This window comes from Orycteropus afer, unplaced genomic scaffold (genome assembly GCF_000298275.1).
Source record: "Orycteropus afer afer isolate SDZICR_OR568_19922 unplaced genomic scaffold, OryAfe1.0 scaffold00067, whole genome shotgun sequence".
NCBI lineage: Eukaryota > Metazoa > Chordata > Mammalia > Tubulidentata > Orycteropodidae > Orycteropus > Orycteropus afer.
The window spans coordinates 11811271-11828201 of NW_006921654.1; the positions used below are offsets into that span (position 1 = coordinate 11811271).

The window sequence follows — 16931 nt, forward strand, 5'->3', positions numbered from 1 at the left end:
ATTTTTCCATCACTGTTAACCTCTGTTTCCTCCTTCTCTCCTTCCCCTGGTTAGCATTAATAAACTTTAGTCTCTGTATATTTGCCTTTTCGTGTTTTTTTTTTTTTTTTTGCATAAGTGAGGTGATACAATATCTGTCCTTTTATGATTGACTTATTTAGCTCAGCATAAGGGCTTAAACTCCATCTATACTGCAGTACGCATCAAAACTTCATTTCTCCTGTTGGCTGAGTAGTATTACATTTATGTAACAAAATAACATTTTGTAAATCCATTCATCTATTGATGGGCATTTAGGTTGTTTCCAAGTTTTGGCTACTGTGAATAGTGTAGCAATGAATATTGTAAGTCTTTTTGAATCTCTGCTTTCAAGTTTTTGGGGTGTATACCTAGAAGTGGAATTCCTAGATCATATAGTAGTTCTATTTTTAGTTTTTTGAGGAACTGCCACACTATTTTCCACAATGGCTGTACCATCTTGCATTCCCACCAGTAATGGATAGGAGTTCCAATTTCCCCATCTCCTCACCAACATTTGTTATTTTCCTTTTTTTAAGGTTTAGATATTTTATTCTTGAAGAACTTTAGATTATAATAAATGCTAAAGATCTGTGTATATTGTGTCATCGTCACACATTCATAACTGATAACTGACTCCTGCCCCCTACACCCCAATTTCCATAATTTTCTTGAGTTTCATACAATTTACCTCCAAGGACAAAGACAGTCATTTTCTTAAAGCTACCCATTTTGATCATGTGTCTCTCCTTCCAGGAGCTCCCATTGAGGGCCTCTTGAATCAGTTTAGAACTCCTGAAGCCACTTCAAGGCTTTCCAACATTTTGCTCATCTTGATGCTTGACTATATTGCTGACCCTTTGATTTGCTAGTTCTCTCTTCCAACCCCATCCTTTGTTTCTGTCTGGAAAGGATGTTTACCCTTTGGAAAACTTACCCTTTTCTGTATCAGAAGGTTCACATTCTCTTAGCCTTTTTTGCCAAGTTTCACTTGGCTTTGTATCTGTTCCCTGGTTGCCCTAGCCATCACCTCCACATGCAAGTTTGCACATATCTCCAACATTTGAAATTCATTCTGCATCTATTCATGTGTGATTGCACATATATTCATTATACTACGTTTCCTCTGACTCATCTCAGCTAGCCACCCCCTCAAATTACCCAGTGTCTTCGGAACAGTCAATAGGTGAAAACAATGGCCCAACAGGTAAAGCAGATGATACGTATTATCACTGCAGATCAGAGAAGCCAAGTAGAATAATGACCTGGAAGAAGACACCAAGAAAGTAGATAGAAGACAGAAAGACATTGCACAGTGTTGAGAATATCAGGAGCCCTGCCTGTGGGTTGCTGAGCAGTGGGTAGCTCTTTCCGCTGAGAAATGTTTCATGTCCCAGGTGTTGTACACGTGCCTGGGGCCAGGACACTTTGACCAGCTTTGTAAAACGGAAGCAGGGATTTGGAGTCCAGTTTCTAGCTCCTCCACTGATCTGCTCACAATGAACAACCATTTCCACTCCCCTTTGTTTAATGCTGTCTGTAAAGTAGGTATTTTTCTATCTTCATTTGCTCTCTAGCTGATGCCCTCCAGTTCCACAACTTTAAACACCATCCATATGCTCATGACAAATGTGTATCTGTACCTCCAACCTCTTCCTTGAGTTTGAGACTCATAAGTCCATTTATCTACCTACATCTTCATCTGGATGTGTCTTTTGGACATCTCATACTTCATATATGTAAAACTCAACTCTCTATTCCACTTCCAAACTGGTACCACCCTATATATTATAATTGTAAATGGCAATTCTATCCTTTTAAGTACTTTGATTTTGATCTCTCACTCACATCCTACATCCAAACTTTATTGGCTCTACCTTCAAAATAAATCCAGAATACAACTACTTCCCACCATTTCCATAGACACCATCCTGATCTAAGCTAACTTACCTTTCACCTGGATTATCATAATGGCCTCTTAACTGGCCATTGCTTCCACCCTCATCCCCTTACAGTCTACTGTCAACAAAGAAGCTCTCCAGATCATTTAAAAAGGCAAGTCAGACTATTACACCTCTGCTCAAAACCTTCCTTTGACTTCCATTGTTCTGAATAAAATCCAGAATTCTTCAAATGGCATTTCAAGCTCAACACAGTTTCATTCTAGATCTTCCTATCTTTGTGATCTCATGTCCGAAAAAACTCCCCTTTGTTTACTCAGTTGGAGCCACACAGATTCTTTCCTGTTCCTAGAATATGCCAACCACCCTATCCAAACAGCATCCTATTCCACCACGACCCTCTAGTCACCTACCCTTATTTTTCTAAAGAGCATCTGTAATGATCTGACATATTTATTGTCTCGCCCAACTAGACTGTAAACTCTATAAGAAGAGAAATGTCTGCTTTCTTCAGTGCTGTTTCCTCGCCCCTAGAACTGTGCTCCTGTATGCAAAAAATACTAATTTCTATGTATGAAATTCAAAGGATTTCTCACTTCATTAAAAATAAAAAGCTATGTTGGTTACTCAGACACATAATCTTAAAATAACAAAAATGTTTCAGAATGAAGTTAGATTCCACAGCAGTCACCGGGAATTCCAACTGTAGAAAATGATGAATGACAACGCTTAAAGGCATAGGCCTTCCAGCTGCAGCAGGATCACAAACATGTGACAGGGGTCATGTGCTTAATTAAGTGAATATTCTTGTTACATATTCACCAGCTTATAAACAGAGGATGACCCAAACCTGGCAGCCCTGATGATGCTACTAGGAAGAAAGGAATTACATCACTGACTAGAAAACCTGAAGACGTGTGCCCAGGCAGGTGACACACACGCAGCCCAGGCTCAGAATTCTGAACCCCAATCCGAATTCCAAACAAGCCAGCCTGACTCGTGACCAGCTGCCAGGGGAATTCTCTAAGCCTGACAGTCGCCTCTAACTCCGCTAGTTAAGGTTAAGGGGTCTCTTAGTGATCAGTGATGGTCCACTCTTCAAATTAGTATTTGTGATACCTTTTCTTAAATGTTTAAAAATTTATTAACAAATTAAGAAAATGGGAGTTTAAATTTGATTTCAACGTCCAAGGCAGTCTGTTATGACTATCCTCACTATTTAACCTCCGTGTTGTCATCAGTATTCTTTCCCCTACAGTCATCAGTTCCCGGAACATCCCCTCATAGACGAACCCGCCCAACCTGTCGCCAAGGCCACCATCCTCACACCCCCAGCTTCCCGCGGAGTGCACTCCGACCCCGCCCCTTTGCCTGAGGCCCCGCCCTTAGCCTGGGGGGTCCGGTGAGCGGCGCCGGAAGCCACGCCCCCCGGTTGCTAGGCTCCGACAGACGGAAGTCCCGCCCGCCGTGTAGTCGCTGTCGCCGCAGCTGCCGCTGCCGTCGTTGTTGTTGTGGTTGGTGCGCTGAACTCTTCGGCTCCGAGAGCCGTCTTCATCCCTTCCTCGCCGCCACCATGAAGTGGATGTTCAAGGAGGACCACTCGTTGGGTGAGCGCCCGGGCGTCGGCCGGCTACTGGGGATTGAGGCGGCGGGTGGGCCCCCTCCCCCACTCCTTGGGCCAGGCCGGGCGGGGCGGATGCCGCGCCCCAGGCTTGGGTCGCCACGGTCCTAGCACCCCGGGCAGCCGCCCACTGAGCCCGTTCGGCCCGCCGCGGATCGGGTCGGGAGACAGGGAACGGAGAAAAGCGACCGCAGGGACGCGGGAACCGGGGCCCGGGGCGTGCGCACGTAGCAGCAGCTGGAGGAGGGCTGGGGTCTTGGGAGCAGTCGGGCGGACAGGCGCGGCGGTCAGCCCCTTGTGTTTCCCCCCACAGAACACAGATGCGTGGAATCCGCGAAAATCCGCGCGAAATATCCCGACCGGGTTCCGGTGAGTGTTCGGCCTCCCCCGCCCCCTCACCTCGCTATCACCCCTGCCGTCTGAGGCCCGTACTTGGGCCCCTAGGCCATTCAACAGTTGACAAATTGAGGTTCTAGTCCCAGTTTCAGTGGCAGACCGGCCGGGCTGGGTTAGGGAGGTCAGGGGCTGGGCGAGAGGGGCTCAGGCTGGTGCTGTTCAGGGTTCCTCGGTGCTGAATCTCCGGATCTAGGCCAGCGAGCTGTCTGCAGCCTCTGGGCTCCCTCGCTAATTATATAAGGATCGTTGTTCTAGGACAGGGCAACAGGTCACTGCCACTTTGGGGAATGGTGGTGGAGGGAGACTGTCACTTTGGTCGTGGAAATACTACTTCAGGCTCATCCATCTTTAACTTTGAGCCTTCATCCTTAGCTAACGTCTAGCAGCCTTTCCTCACCCTGACCTTGTCATCCTTGGTGACCAAAAAATACCCTGAAAAGATAACGTTCCCCCTGCTCCGTTGGTTCCCCCTTAATTGACAATAAATATGATTCTGTATTTCTTCCATGCCGGAGTAGGTAGGTTCTGTAATCTTTCCTGATTACTGAAGGACGTCCAGTCCTGTTACCGAAGCTCTTTGCCTGTGAACAGTTCTTTTGGGGATGGGGCACATTTGAAAAAACATAGTTCACATAGAAGCAGCCAAGCAAGGCAGATAAGGAATATGGTTCTTGGCTGGCTCGGACTGCCAGTCATTCCCATTAGTCTATCCATTCTTGGCTCCTGGGTTCCTTGGAATTTTAATTCTCCTGTAGTGTAAAGCTGGATCCAGTCAAGGTCCTTGGAGTAACAAGCTATACATGAAACCCTCACCAGATATTCTTGGGTCTGGCCAAAATGTTGTAAAGCTTAGTAGTAAGGGCTGTGTTTGTCTTATGCAGGCTGAGATCAGGGATGAGAAATATAATTGACCACAGAAAAGCACTTACCATTTCCATGTAACACATTTATATCAGCCCTCAACCTCCAGTGTGTGTGGTTTACTAACCAGGGGTTTATTTTCTAATGCTATGCAGTTTCCCACCTACTTTCCAGCCCACACTGTGTTCATCAATTCCCCTGACAATTTGAAGCCAGAGCCTCAGTTTAGATATCCAGTCCTCATTTCTCTTTACTTTCCCAGGTGATTGTGGAAAAAGTCTCAGGCTCTCAGATTGTTGACATTGACAAACGGAAGTATCTGGTTCCATCTGACATCACTGTGGCTCAGTTCATGTGGATCATCAGGAAAAGGATCCAACTTCCTTCTGAAAAGGCCATCTTCCTGTTTGTGGATAAGACAGTTCCACAGTCCAGGTGAGAGTTGGTTACTAGTTGGCCCCTCTGTATGGGCCATCTGCTCAGCTCCTTACAGAATTCAAAACTTTGGAGGTCTAAAAACCCTAAAGCTTCTGGCTAGAAACATGGATTTTGTGCTTCCTGATATCAGGGGCTTCAGGAAAATGAAGAAGGTCTGCAGTACATGGAGTGCACTTTGCGTTAAGAAAGTAGAACAAGACCCGGAGTTTTAAAAAGCAAATGATGAAACCTAGCCTCAGACCCCTAGGAACCCTTTAAAACAGTTGCAGACTCAGGCTTAGAACTGAGATCTGAAGCGAAGCTTTCTCTAGATCAGCCCTGTCACTCCACCAGGAGCTTGTGGTCCCTACTGAGGCTTAGTTTCAGCTCATTGCCAACCCAGGCAGCTTTTGCCACTGGGAGTGTGTTGATCCTGAAGTCTGTTAAAATGACTGCTGTCCAGTAAAGGGCTCTAAGGGCTCTCTACAGACTGACGCCTCCCTGGGTACCACTTGGTTTGACCGGCAGAGTAATAGCTCCCATACTCTAGCTGTTCAGGTGTCTACATCTAGACAGGAGCATCATAATTCTTCTCTTCTGTACAGGTGACGACCCAGCTTTTGTCTCCTGTGGAAAAGGAGGTAAAGGGACCGGTCAGTCCTTTCCTGTTACTGATTGAACCAGATTCTGGCCCTTACCTCTCCCCTGAGTGAGAGTTCCTGGCTGGTTGTTATCTTGATGATCCAAGACTAGCTTGGGTTTCTTTTGTTACCCCCAAAAGTAGTATTTCTGAAACTAAGACTTTCACAAGCCCTGGGAACTAGCCCAATGTGACCAAGATAGGCTCTGTTTGGAAATCCTCAAAAGCTCCAGAAGAGACCTAAGCCAGATTCCAGACCTCATTTTACTAAAGGTGGAAGGCTCTGGCTATTTTTAGGTCTGATTTCCGCTCTCCAGATCTTTACCACCTCTCCTTCTTGGTATTTGGTAGAAAGGCAGGACATGGGAGGAATTAGAGGCTCTTCATTAAGGCCAATGTCCTTCCTGCAGAGACAGGCCAGGGCCTGCCCGCTAAGTGCCATTGGTCTGTGACAGCTGTGGTGTTGCCAGAGGTGATCCTTGTCACTCCATTGGGCTTTTCCAGCCTTCTCCACAGGCCTCTGCGCAGTATGTTGCTGGGTGCACTAGTCACCAGGGGCGGAAACCCGGGTATCTGTGGTCACTTTCGACTTCCCTTAGGGTTGTGGAGAGCTAAATCTTCATTCCTGCCACCTGCAACTTCAGCAGAGCTTTGGCCACCCTGTGTTTCTTCCTTCTTGGAAGTGGCTTCTTGGAGGAGGAAGTAGATGACTAGTACCTGAGGCATTGAGTTTGTTTTCCTCAATTCTGATCCTGCCGTACTTCTTAAAGGGTATCGAAGGAAGTGAAACGGGCTTCTGTGAACAGGAAGATTACTCTGATGTCTCCTCATTAATCTAGCCATTGAAATGGCTGTCCCCTCCCCCATTACCTCTGAGATATAAATAGAATTGGAAGTGAAAAGTGATTCTCCATCCAGGCAGCAGAGGCTGCTTCATGGCCATGTTCCCTCCAAGCTCCATTTGCCTTTACAGCCTGGTAAGAACCCATCTTAAAGCAGATTAGACCAGTGACCCAAGTCTGGATTTTAGGTGAAGGAACCAGGAACCCAAATCCTGATCCTGCTTCCCCAGTGCAGTGTTTACAGAGGTCATGAAGAGCCACTGCCTTCTGAGTCTCCCTCAGTCACTGTCCAGAAGCCCCTGTCGATGTCCTCGGTGTGTTTGGCCCTAGTTAATGACCTCCTTTCGTACACTTGATAAGCAGTTCCTTGTTCATTTTGGGGTTTTATTGAAAACAAATGTGTTTATAAACAAAGGTAGTATGTGACATCATTGTGCTGTATGCCAGTGCTAATCACCTGATAGCACAAACAAAAGTGCCTTCCAAACCCAAAACCCTCTGCCCAGATTCTGACTCATAGCAACCCTACAGGACAGAGTAGAACCACCCCGTGGGGTTTCCAAAGCTGTCATCTTTACAGAAGCAGACTGCCTTATCTTTGTCCTGTGGCGCTGTGGCTGGTGGGTTCAAACCGTCGACCTCTGGGTGAGCAGCCAAGCACTTGACTGCTGCACCACCAAGGCTCACTCAAAGTGCCTTAGGGTCCCCATAAGCTGTTTTGTTACTCAGCCTCATCTGCTCCTCCCCTGTGGTGGATCAGCAGTCTCTTCCTCCTCAGCTTTTTCTAGGCTCCTTGGGGAAACCCGGGGCAGCTTTTAACCTTCAGCTACTGCTTGCAGCCTTCTAAGAGTGGCTGGGGAATCAGAATTGACAACGCATGAATCTGGCCTGCAGGAGCCCTCCCCCATTCCAATATTAATTCTAGAAATAGAGACCAAACCAAAAAACCCAAACTTATTGCTGTCAGTAGATTCAGACTTAAAACAACCCTATGGAACATAGTAGAACTGCCCCTAAGGTTTCCAAATCTTTATGGAAGTAACCTGCCACATCTTTCTTCCATATAGCCTCTGGTGGTTTCAAACCGACCTTTCAGTTAGCAGCTGAGTGCTTTAACCACTGTGCCACTAGAACACCTTAGAAATAGAGACAGAGGCCCTAATAGTTTTACCTACTTCCTAAAATCTTTCTGAGTTCTTACTCCTTTTTAAAAAACCTTTTTTAAAAAGGATCTGAACTGCTGCTTTCCCACATAGTGTTAGGAAGTTAAAGTCTCTGCCTAGGTGCTTGCATCAGGAATCAGACCTAAAAGGAAAGGGGAACTAGGCCTTGGTGTAGATAGGACCTGAGAAAGAACATTGCTGTACAGGTTTTCCAGAGTTGTGGCACTAGAGGGGAACACTTGGGCCTGGCAGTGGTCTTACCTTTTGGTCTTTCTTTAGAACATAATCAAGAGCCCTGTTAATTAATCCTGTGTTTAAAATAGAAACAGGTATTTTATGAAATAAAATCTCTTTGAGCTGTTTTAAGGAGCCCTGGTGGTTCAGTGATTAAAGCACTCAGCTGCTAACCATAAGATTGGTGGTTTAAATCCACCAGCTGCTGTGCAAGAGAAAGCTGTGGGGGTTCTGCTGTGTCCTGCAGGGTTGCTATGTGTCAGAATGGACTCAATGGCAATAGGTTTGTGCTTGGTTCAAGATGTTTTAATTTGACATCGAGATACGTGTGCTGTTTAAGATTATGGTGCTTAGTTGTTTCTAGGTCTCAAAGAGATGCCATGTAAAAGGAAGCTGTGAAAGCCCATCATTCTTCATTAAGGGGCTTAAATGAACACTTGATCATTTATGGGTAAATAAATACATAATTCCTTTTTAAGAACAGGATTTATTCCAGCAGTAGAAGTGATCCCAGGAAGAGGAATATCTGATAAAAGACAGTCAATTGTTAAGGTGTACCATAAAATATCGGAGCCATCAGGGCTGTATTAACTTTCACTTTGCCCCAGTGCCTTTCTAGGATCCACGGTGGTCCTTGTCCTCTCACCCCACCCATTCCCACCCTCTAGAAAAGAGCTAAAACCAGGTCCAGTGGAAGCACATGGGCTCCCAGGCAGATGGGTGGCCAGGTGTGCTCATGAGTCTAGCCAACTCAGAGTCAGGCTGGATTCCACAGCCACTGTGACCTGACCTTGGTCCAAGGCTGAGCTGAGGTTCTGGGTCACCTGCTGGCAAATCATAAGGCCACTGAGGAGCATGGAAGTAATGTTTGCCCTCAGTCGCCTGGCCATCCTGAATGTGATCCTCCTGCAGCTTGCCTTTAGTACTGGTTTGTTTCTTCCTGGGATCTGTGTGACCCTAGACGGACAGGCAAAAGGCAAAAGGCTCTTAGGGGGCAATTTAGATTGATTTCATGTAGCACTTCAGGTCCCAACACACTGTAGATTGGCTCTATAGCTTGAATGTGCCACTGGCTCCTTTTCCTGTTTCTCTTCTCTTCAGACTCTGAACTTGGAAGGTGGCAGTGCCCTTGGTACTCAGCAGCAGCATCCTTCTTGGACGAGTGTGTTTGGGGAAGAAGCACGTACTATTGGAAGCACTTTTGGGTGTCTTCTTCAGCCACCTCCCAGTTACTTAGGCAGGAAGCCATGGAGTTGGAGCGCTGCTTACGAGTTCTTGGGCATCTAGCAAGCTTGTGCAGCTTAGCCTGTGCTTACATGAGCACTTCTGTGCTTAAGGCTCTTCCAGCAGGATAGCAGTGACAGTGCTGTGTAGCTCAGGCCTCTCTGAATTCTAGAGAAGCTTGACTTCTCAGAGGTTTATGGAACTTGTGGGAAACTGGTAACACCAGCCTTCCAAGGCTGCTATGGGCATGTGTTGAGGGTCATGTTTTGCCTCCTGGGCTTCCACTTGAATATCCTTTTCGTTTAAAAAATTTTTTTTGTGATTTGGGTGAAAGTTTACAGAGCAAATTCATTTTCCATATAGCAGCTTACATAAACTTTGTCTCATGACATTGACTGCAATTTCCCACAATGCAACAGCTCCCCTCCCACTTCTTCCCCATAGTTACATCTTTCCTGTGTCCTTCCCTCCCATGGACTTCTGCCCCCCGAGCCGTCTCCCTATGCATACACAGCCCTTCTATTTGCCCATGATTGAGCTCTACAAGGAGTGTATCTCCCTAATGTAAATGTTCAGCTCATATGCCTGTCTTTTGTTTGGCTGGAAGCCACAGGACTGGGTTCAGTTCCAGACCTGAGGGGCAGCTAGGGACCATAGTCTCAGGGGTTCCACCAGGCACTTGAATATCCTCTTAATATAGAACTTTTTTTAAAAATTGTATTTATGGCCCAGCTCTTTATGGCTGCAGGCCAGGTCACTGTGACTCTGCATGTGTGTGTGGCCCGATCCCACAAGCACTATCTGCAAATCATCATTCTGTGCACATGTACGTGTCTAGCTTCATGACACCCAGCTGTGTAGTGGAAATCAGGTGGGTGTTCAGTCTTGGCTGCTGAATGGATTTCTTCAGCTCCCAGCATTGAGTATTGTCACCTCTCAGGTTACTTGCCCAGGGGGTATCCCGAGTATAAGGACACACAGCTGCTGCCAACTTAATAAAGTTTCCACATGAAGCTAGTGTGACAGTGAAAAGGAGACAGTGACAGGACTTTGTAAGTCGTTAGGTACAACCATTGACCTATCGGATTACAGGATCTGAGGGAATACGCTCTAAGACCATGCTCCTCAGCCAGTGATGTGGAACTGGCAGCCCTGGCCTTCCCCAGAGCGTGTGAGACATGCAGAATCTTGGCCCCACCCCAGACCTGCTGAACCCAGATGGGCAGCTGGATGAGATGCCAGTGGCTGGTACATGCACACTGGTGTGTAGAGGTGCCTCTCTGAGGAAGGACTCTGCAGAAGGTACAGGGTTCTGGTGTCGCGTCACTGCAGCAGACCTGGGTGTGTTCCTTGGGAGGCATCATAGCTTGGCAGTTAGGAACTCTTGCTAGGTTTGTGACCTTGGGTCACACACACATTTAACCTCTCTGTGTCTCGGTTTCCTTGTCTTTGAACTGTGGAGGAGGATAGTATCTCCTCAGAAGACGGTTGCAAGGATAAAAAGTTAGTATGTGGAATGCACTTAAGACTATATATTTGGTGCATAATGTTTGCTATTCTGATTATGGCTTTTCTTAGGTCTCTAAAGCTGTTAGGGTACTGGTTAAACAAATCGATAAACCCAAGTTTTACCTCGAAGACCACTGGCTCTAAAGGTGGAAAAGAACAAAAGCCACACGATTATGGCCCTGCCGAAAGTCCAAAGTCGGGGTGCAGAGTCTGAGCTGACTTCAGACAGCAGTGGTCCTAGTGGTGGTGGTTTGCCATGGGCATTGTACAAAGTGTGGGCTGGGCCACTGGTGCTTCTAAAGGTCAGGTTTTTCTTTTCTTTTCTATCGTGATTTACAGAGCAAATTCACTTTCTATACAGCAGTTCACATACACCTTGTCTCATGACATTGACAATTTACCCCAATGCAACAGCTCCCCTCCTACTTCCTCCCTGTATTTACCTCTTCCCTGTGTCCATCCCCCCATGCCCTCCTGCCCCCTGAGCTGTCTCAAGGTCAGATATTTCTAATCGACTAGCTGGGCTTTAGAAGCATTGCATGAGGGCTTCTAACTTGTTAGGAGAAGCACAGAACTCAATCTGCCAGATGCACCAAGGGGTGGCTGCCCTTGAATCATCCACAGTGTCCGCTGTTGCTGCATCTAAACACAAGCCCATTTGGTAATAGGAGTGGGGAGATGGTACGATAGTCCCATCAGAATCACCCTGGACACGGGCTAAAAGTGAGCATGGAGTTCTGGCAGTAGCCATAATATTTTCCCATAGCCTCTTTCCGAGGGCCTTTTTCAACAGGGTGAGGGTCTTCTTGGGATATACAGCTACATGTTGAAGTCCTTCTGCTAGTTGCTGGCTCTTCACTCTGCTTCCTAATCACATGGCTCTTGAAGATGAGTATCTCAAAAAACAAAACAAAATGAAAAACACCTCTCCCCTTCAACCTGACAGCGTGTGGCATCCTCTTGGACATTCAAAAAAACTGATGCCTAGGTGCCACCTCCAGAGATGCTACGTTAATTGGTCTGAAGTGGGGCTGGTACATGGAGATTGTCAAACGATCCCCAGTGATTCAGACGTGCACCCACTGCTCTGAGTGTTCTCGGGCAGGGTTGCCTCCTCCTACTCACTGCTTCCAGTCCTCGCATGGTCTAAGGCAGTGCCATCAATAGCAAAGTCATGTGAACCACACAGACACTTTTAAATGTCCTACGAACCATGTTAAAAAAGAAATAGGTGAAATAATTTTAATATATTTATTATGATTTTCACTATTGAAATAACATCTCATATATATATATATATATGTATGTATGTATGTATGTATGTATATGTTGTTGTTATGTGCCGTCAAGTTGGATCCGACTCATAGCGACCCCTCCTTGGGTTTCCGAGGCAGTATCACTACAGAAGTAGATGACCCCATCTTCCTTCCGAGTAGTGGCTGGTGGGTTTGAACTGCCAGCCTTCTGGTTAGCAGTCAAGTGCTTTAGGCACTATGCTACCAGAGCTCCTTCAGATATATATATATGATATATATATATATATATAAATAATATATATATATATATAAAGTATTATTTCAGTATGTAATCAAAATTAGAGCATTTATTCACCCTCACCCCACCCCCACCTCCCGTTCATACTAAGTCTTTTAAAATCCTGTGTTTTACACTTATCCTACAGTTTAGACTGACTGCATTTCAAGTACTCAGTAGTCACATGTAGCTAGTGGCTCCTGTGTTAGACAGCACAGACAGATAACATCTCCTTCTGTTGGACAGTTCTGTTGTAGGGAATCCTGGCCTTAAAAATTCCAGGGCAAGAGATTGTCATAGTGTATTTTTGCACAAGATGCTAATGCCCGGCCATTTCTTCCTCATACTCATCTACCCACACTGTTATTTAGTCCTCCTATCTTACCCACACAGCCTGCCAGGCTAAGCTTGCAAATGGGGAAGAAGGAACAGCAAAGAAACAGCCAGCCTTCTCTTTATAAATGCAGCCTGGGTCCCTGCTTTAGCCATTCAACAGCCAGGAGCAAGGCAGCAGGGTGGGGCCCTCGTTGCTTGCTGTGCTAGCTGGAGGGCCTGGAACCCTCCCTGTCTCCCTTAGCAGCCCCTTGTTGAATGGAGCCTGCAGTTAAGCATTTCTCATAACCTGTCTGGGCTAGCGACCTTGGTTGTCTCAGTCAGGCTCTCAGAAGGTGGGTGTGACGGCTGGTCCTGCTTGACCCTGCCACTCACAGTCACACTGCGGCTTAGTCAGCCTGAGGGATGCTGCGCCTCCTGCTCCGGGGAATAGTAGTCACGTGGCCCACGCCTGCATGGGGTTCCAGGTGTTACTAGTCTTAGTTGGGCACAACTCGTTTCATGGCAGAGAACTGGTTAGGTTTCCTCCACTGCAGTCTGTTTTACAGTTAGGGAAAGCCAGCTTTCCCACCCACACATGTTTAGTTTGAGGAGTATCTATTTCTGGAGGGTTCTTGGGAGGTTGGGCAGGGCTTCTTTGGATTCCAGATATAATCTGAGGGTTCTTTTGCAATACATATGAGGAAAAGAACTTGTTTTTCTCTGATGATGCCAGTGTAGATCGCTGGGGACAGGGTTTTGGTGGGGCAGCTTCCAGAGTGAACCCATTTGCGCTCACCACGTCAGGTACACATTATAAATCTTGAGCGAACCAGCTTGGAGGAGGCCCAAAGTCCAGTGTACTCTTCTTCCTTACCTAGCTCCTTCACCCATACAGGGATGGGTCCCTCGGGCTTTTCATTTTGTTTAGGTTTTTCCTGGCCTTGGACATTTTAAAAAGTATTAATGTGCTAACCAGCCACACCCATACATGCTGCTGACCTCTTTAACTCTTTCAAGACCAAATCATTTTGTTTTAAATTTTTTTGTTGAAACCATGTTTTCAATAATTGATGTAAGTTTAAAAAAGTTCCAAACCCACTGCCATTGAGTTGATTCTGACTCATAGTGACCGTATACAATTAGTGGGACACATGTCCTGAGGAGTCATTTGTGCTGGGGTTGGTGGGATGAGGCCTGCTGCTTCAGATTTTATACTTACACAGGCACATGGCAGCATACATTTAAAGCGGGATAGCATCTTCCCACTAAACCCGAGGCAGAAAATGTAGGTGGACATTTTATGTCCCAGGGTCACAGAAGGGTTAATAGCCTTGTCTTAGGGCCAGGAGGTTGGAGACTTTAGTTTTAGTCTTAGTCTTATCTAATGACTCCTGGTGACCTAATTTATCTTACAGTCTTCCTGGTTTTATTTCTGGTCTGCAGAACTCCCTATGAATGAAGGAATTATGTTTACCACCTGTCCCCAAAGGTGTGGTAGGGAGTAGCTAAGGAAGTAGCTACTATTTCTTGCAAGTACTTTCTTATCCACAAGCCATCTTTATGCTGAACCTGGTAACCAATTCCAATTCTCAATGTTGTTTTTTTGTTTTTCTCATTCAAGCCTAACTATGGGACAGCTTTACGAGAAGGAAAAAGATGAAGATGGATTCTTATATGTGGCCTACAGCGGAGAGAACACTTTTGGCTTCTGAGGGCCAGCGCTGGGCTAAGTGCACCGTTCTTGTTTGTGTATCTTGTAAATAGCTGGCCATTTTCAGTTATTACACAGACCCTCTTGACATAGACCTATTAGTGCATTTGTAACTGGATTTATTTCTTAATATATTGGAAGGTTTTGTTTCTGTAGACTAGTAAATTATCATACAGAGTTTTATTTTGAGTTGTTCTTTTTGTGCATTGTGCTCATGGCTATACAGTCCAGGGAATTTGCTCCTCTGGGAATCATATTTAATGAAGATCTTTCCACACTGAAGTGAGGTAGGTGGGGTATTAAAGTGAAAGGGAGGAAGATGATGGTGTTTATTCTGGATTATGTTTGAAGTGTTTGGTGGCTAAGTATTAAAAGTATCCAAATTAAAACCTTAGCAATCAGAACACTTGCTTCACTAGATTTTTGCCAACTGCCAATCATGTTGGACTGACCTAATCTGTTCCTTTCCAAAACTGTTAAGGTAAATAATTAACAATAAAACTTCCTCTTGTAAAGGCATTGTAGTGTGGCCATGTCCTTCATTCACCTTCTTTGGATGGGTCAGAGAAGCAGCTTCTGCATCTGCCGGGGCAGGAAGAGGGCTTGTGGGGGCCGAGGCAGCACAGCCAGGCCAGGAAGGCAGAGGTGCTAACCCTGCATCATGAGGAGGGCTGCCTGGGCCCACATGTGAGCCACACCAGTTCCTGGGGACAAATGGAAGGAGTGGTGTGAGGCCACGGGCTTCTCCTATTCTAATAAGCACTCTTAAAACATACTTGCATTCCTTGAAGATTCTTTTTTAATCTTTTGATTAACATACCCACCTGGTTTAAATATCAAGACTATATAAAAAAGTGTACATTGAAGTCTTGCTCCCACCACTGGTTTCTGATGAGCCCTGCCTCTTACAGGGAACTGCTTTTCTGTTTCTGGTATTCATTTTTGCAAGTACAGTTAAATAGGAATATATATTCTTATTTTCCTCTCTCCTTTACACAAAAGAAAACACTAAATATACTTAGGTACTTCCTTTCCGTTAACAGTGTATGTTCTGGTGCTCCTTCCATATCAGTTCATAGCATTTTCATTCATGTTTACAACCAAATAGTATTCCACTGTGTGGATGGCCCCGACTTACTTGACTAGTGCTCTGTTAATGGGTGTTTGCCTTTTTCAGAATCTTTCACTACTACATAAGGAGCCCTAGTGGGCTCCTTGTAATGGACACAGTGTTGTAATGATTAACTATACTCGTACATCTTTTTATATGTACCTGTGTTTAAGATGCTGGTAATTCCTGGCTTTTGTGTGTGATGTTTCTCTATCACAAATACCCCTCCCTCAAAACTGTCCCCATTTGCATCACTATGTCTCTTAACTCCTAATCCCCACCACTCCACTCAGGTATACCTGGTCCCTCTCCCTGGTTAGGCATTAGACCTCTGTCAAAGACATTTTCACCTGGTTCTGCCCCACTATGCAGTCACTTGGCCATCTTCTCTTATCAGGCAGCAAGCAACGTGAGAACTACAGCGTATCCCTCTATCACAGGTGCATTGCACAATGCCTGGCATACCAACAGTGCTCAGGCGGTACATGACTCACCTGGACAGAATGAATTACCTACTTAACAAGCACTAATGAATCTTAATTATGCAGCATTGATTGTAACACTGTGGCCACATAAAGATCATGGGGCAGGTTTGTGCACCAGGGCACACCAATCCCAACGGTGGCCTGAGGACTGACTTCAAGAATTTGGAAGGAGGCAGTATAAATGTTCTTGTTCCCAGAAGCCTCTGCTTTCCCTGGACTGATGAACACAATGCTTTAAAACATCCGATTTGTTCCCCTTTTCTTCTTTTACTTCCTTACAGAGAAAACAATCCCGGTGGTTGACAGCAAAGAGGCAGAGCCACAAGAGGGTTAGGTAGGAGGATCTCTATGTATCTCTGCAATCAACAGCTTTGCTTCCTCCCATCCTCAGCCCCTACAGACAGCCTGTTGCATCCAGATGTGAGATGGAGTGGTGCATGCAAGCAAATGTGCAATCTCTTGGTTCACAGCATGAGGACCCACAGACATCTACCCAGTAATCTTCTGAGGACAAGCGTATGTTTATTAGCAAAAGCTGGGAATCTGGACTAGTAAGTTGGAAATAATCCCTTAAGAGCTGACGTAGCAAATAGACTGGTGCTTTCTGTGGGCCAGCCACTGTATAAGTTTAAGCAGCCTTCCTCATATCTATGTTATACATTTCATTCCCACAACCCCATTGCCAAGTAAGGGCAGTGACACTCTGGGAATGTCATGAGTTACCCAAGATCACAACCTGGAGCTAGAATTCAAACTCGGGTGTAATGCATTTTCCAGAAAATCCATCATTCTGCTAATCCATGGGTTTAGCCTACAGACAGTATTTGGCCCACAGACAAACAGGTATGTAAAATTCTAATTTTCCTACTTCTGAAACAATTCTGAAGCAGATTTGTGAACAATCAGTTGGAAAAGAATAATGGCTCCCCATTGGACAAGGAGGGAGCTCT

The 16931-nt window shown here is 45.6% G+C and overlaps 1 protein-coding gene across 1 annotated transcript; it reads left to right on the top strand.

Moving 5' to 3' along the window:
• The first annotated feature begins 3489 nt into the window (after window positions 1-3489).
• GABARAPL2 (GABA type A receptor associated protein like 2) lies at window positions 3490-14386 on the top strand. Its single transcript, XM_007940374.2, has 4 exons — window positions 3490-3526; window positions 3854-3909; window positions 5060-5232; window positions 14296-14386. The coding sequence occupies exons 1-4, from the start codon at window positions 3493-3495 to the stop codon at window positions 14384-14386; spliced, it is 354 nt and encodes a 117-aa protein (XP_007938565.1). The 5' UTR covers window positions 3490-3492.
• Window positions 14387-16931: the final 2545 nt, after the last annotated feature.

Coding starts and splice junctions, on each gene's coding strand:
- GABARAPL2 (XM_007940374.2), top strand. CDS start 3,493: ATGAAGTGGATGTTCAAGGAGGACCACTCGTTGG. Junction 3,527..3,853: donor CAAGGAGGACCACTCGTTGG/GTGAGCGCCCGG, acceptor TTCCCCCCACAG/AACACAGATGCGTGGAATCC. Junction 5,233..14,295: donor AAGACAGTTCCACAGTCCAG/GTGAGAGTTGGT, acceptor TTCTCATTCAAG/CCTAACTATGGGACAGCTTT.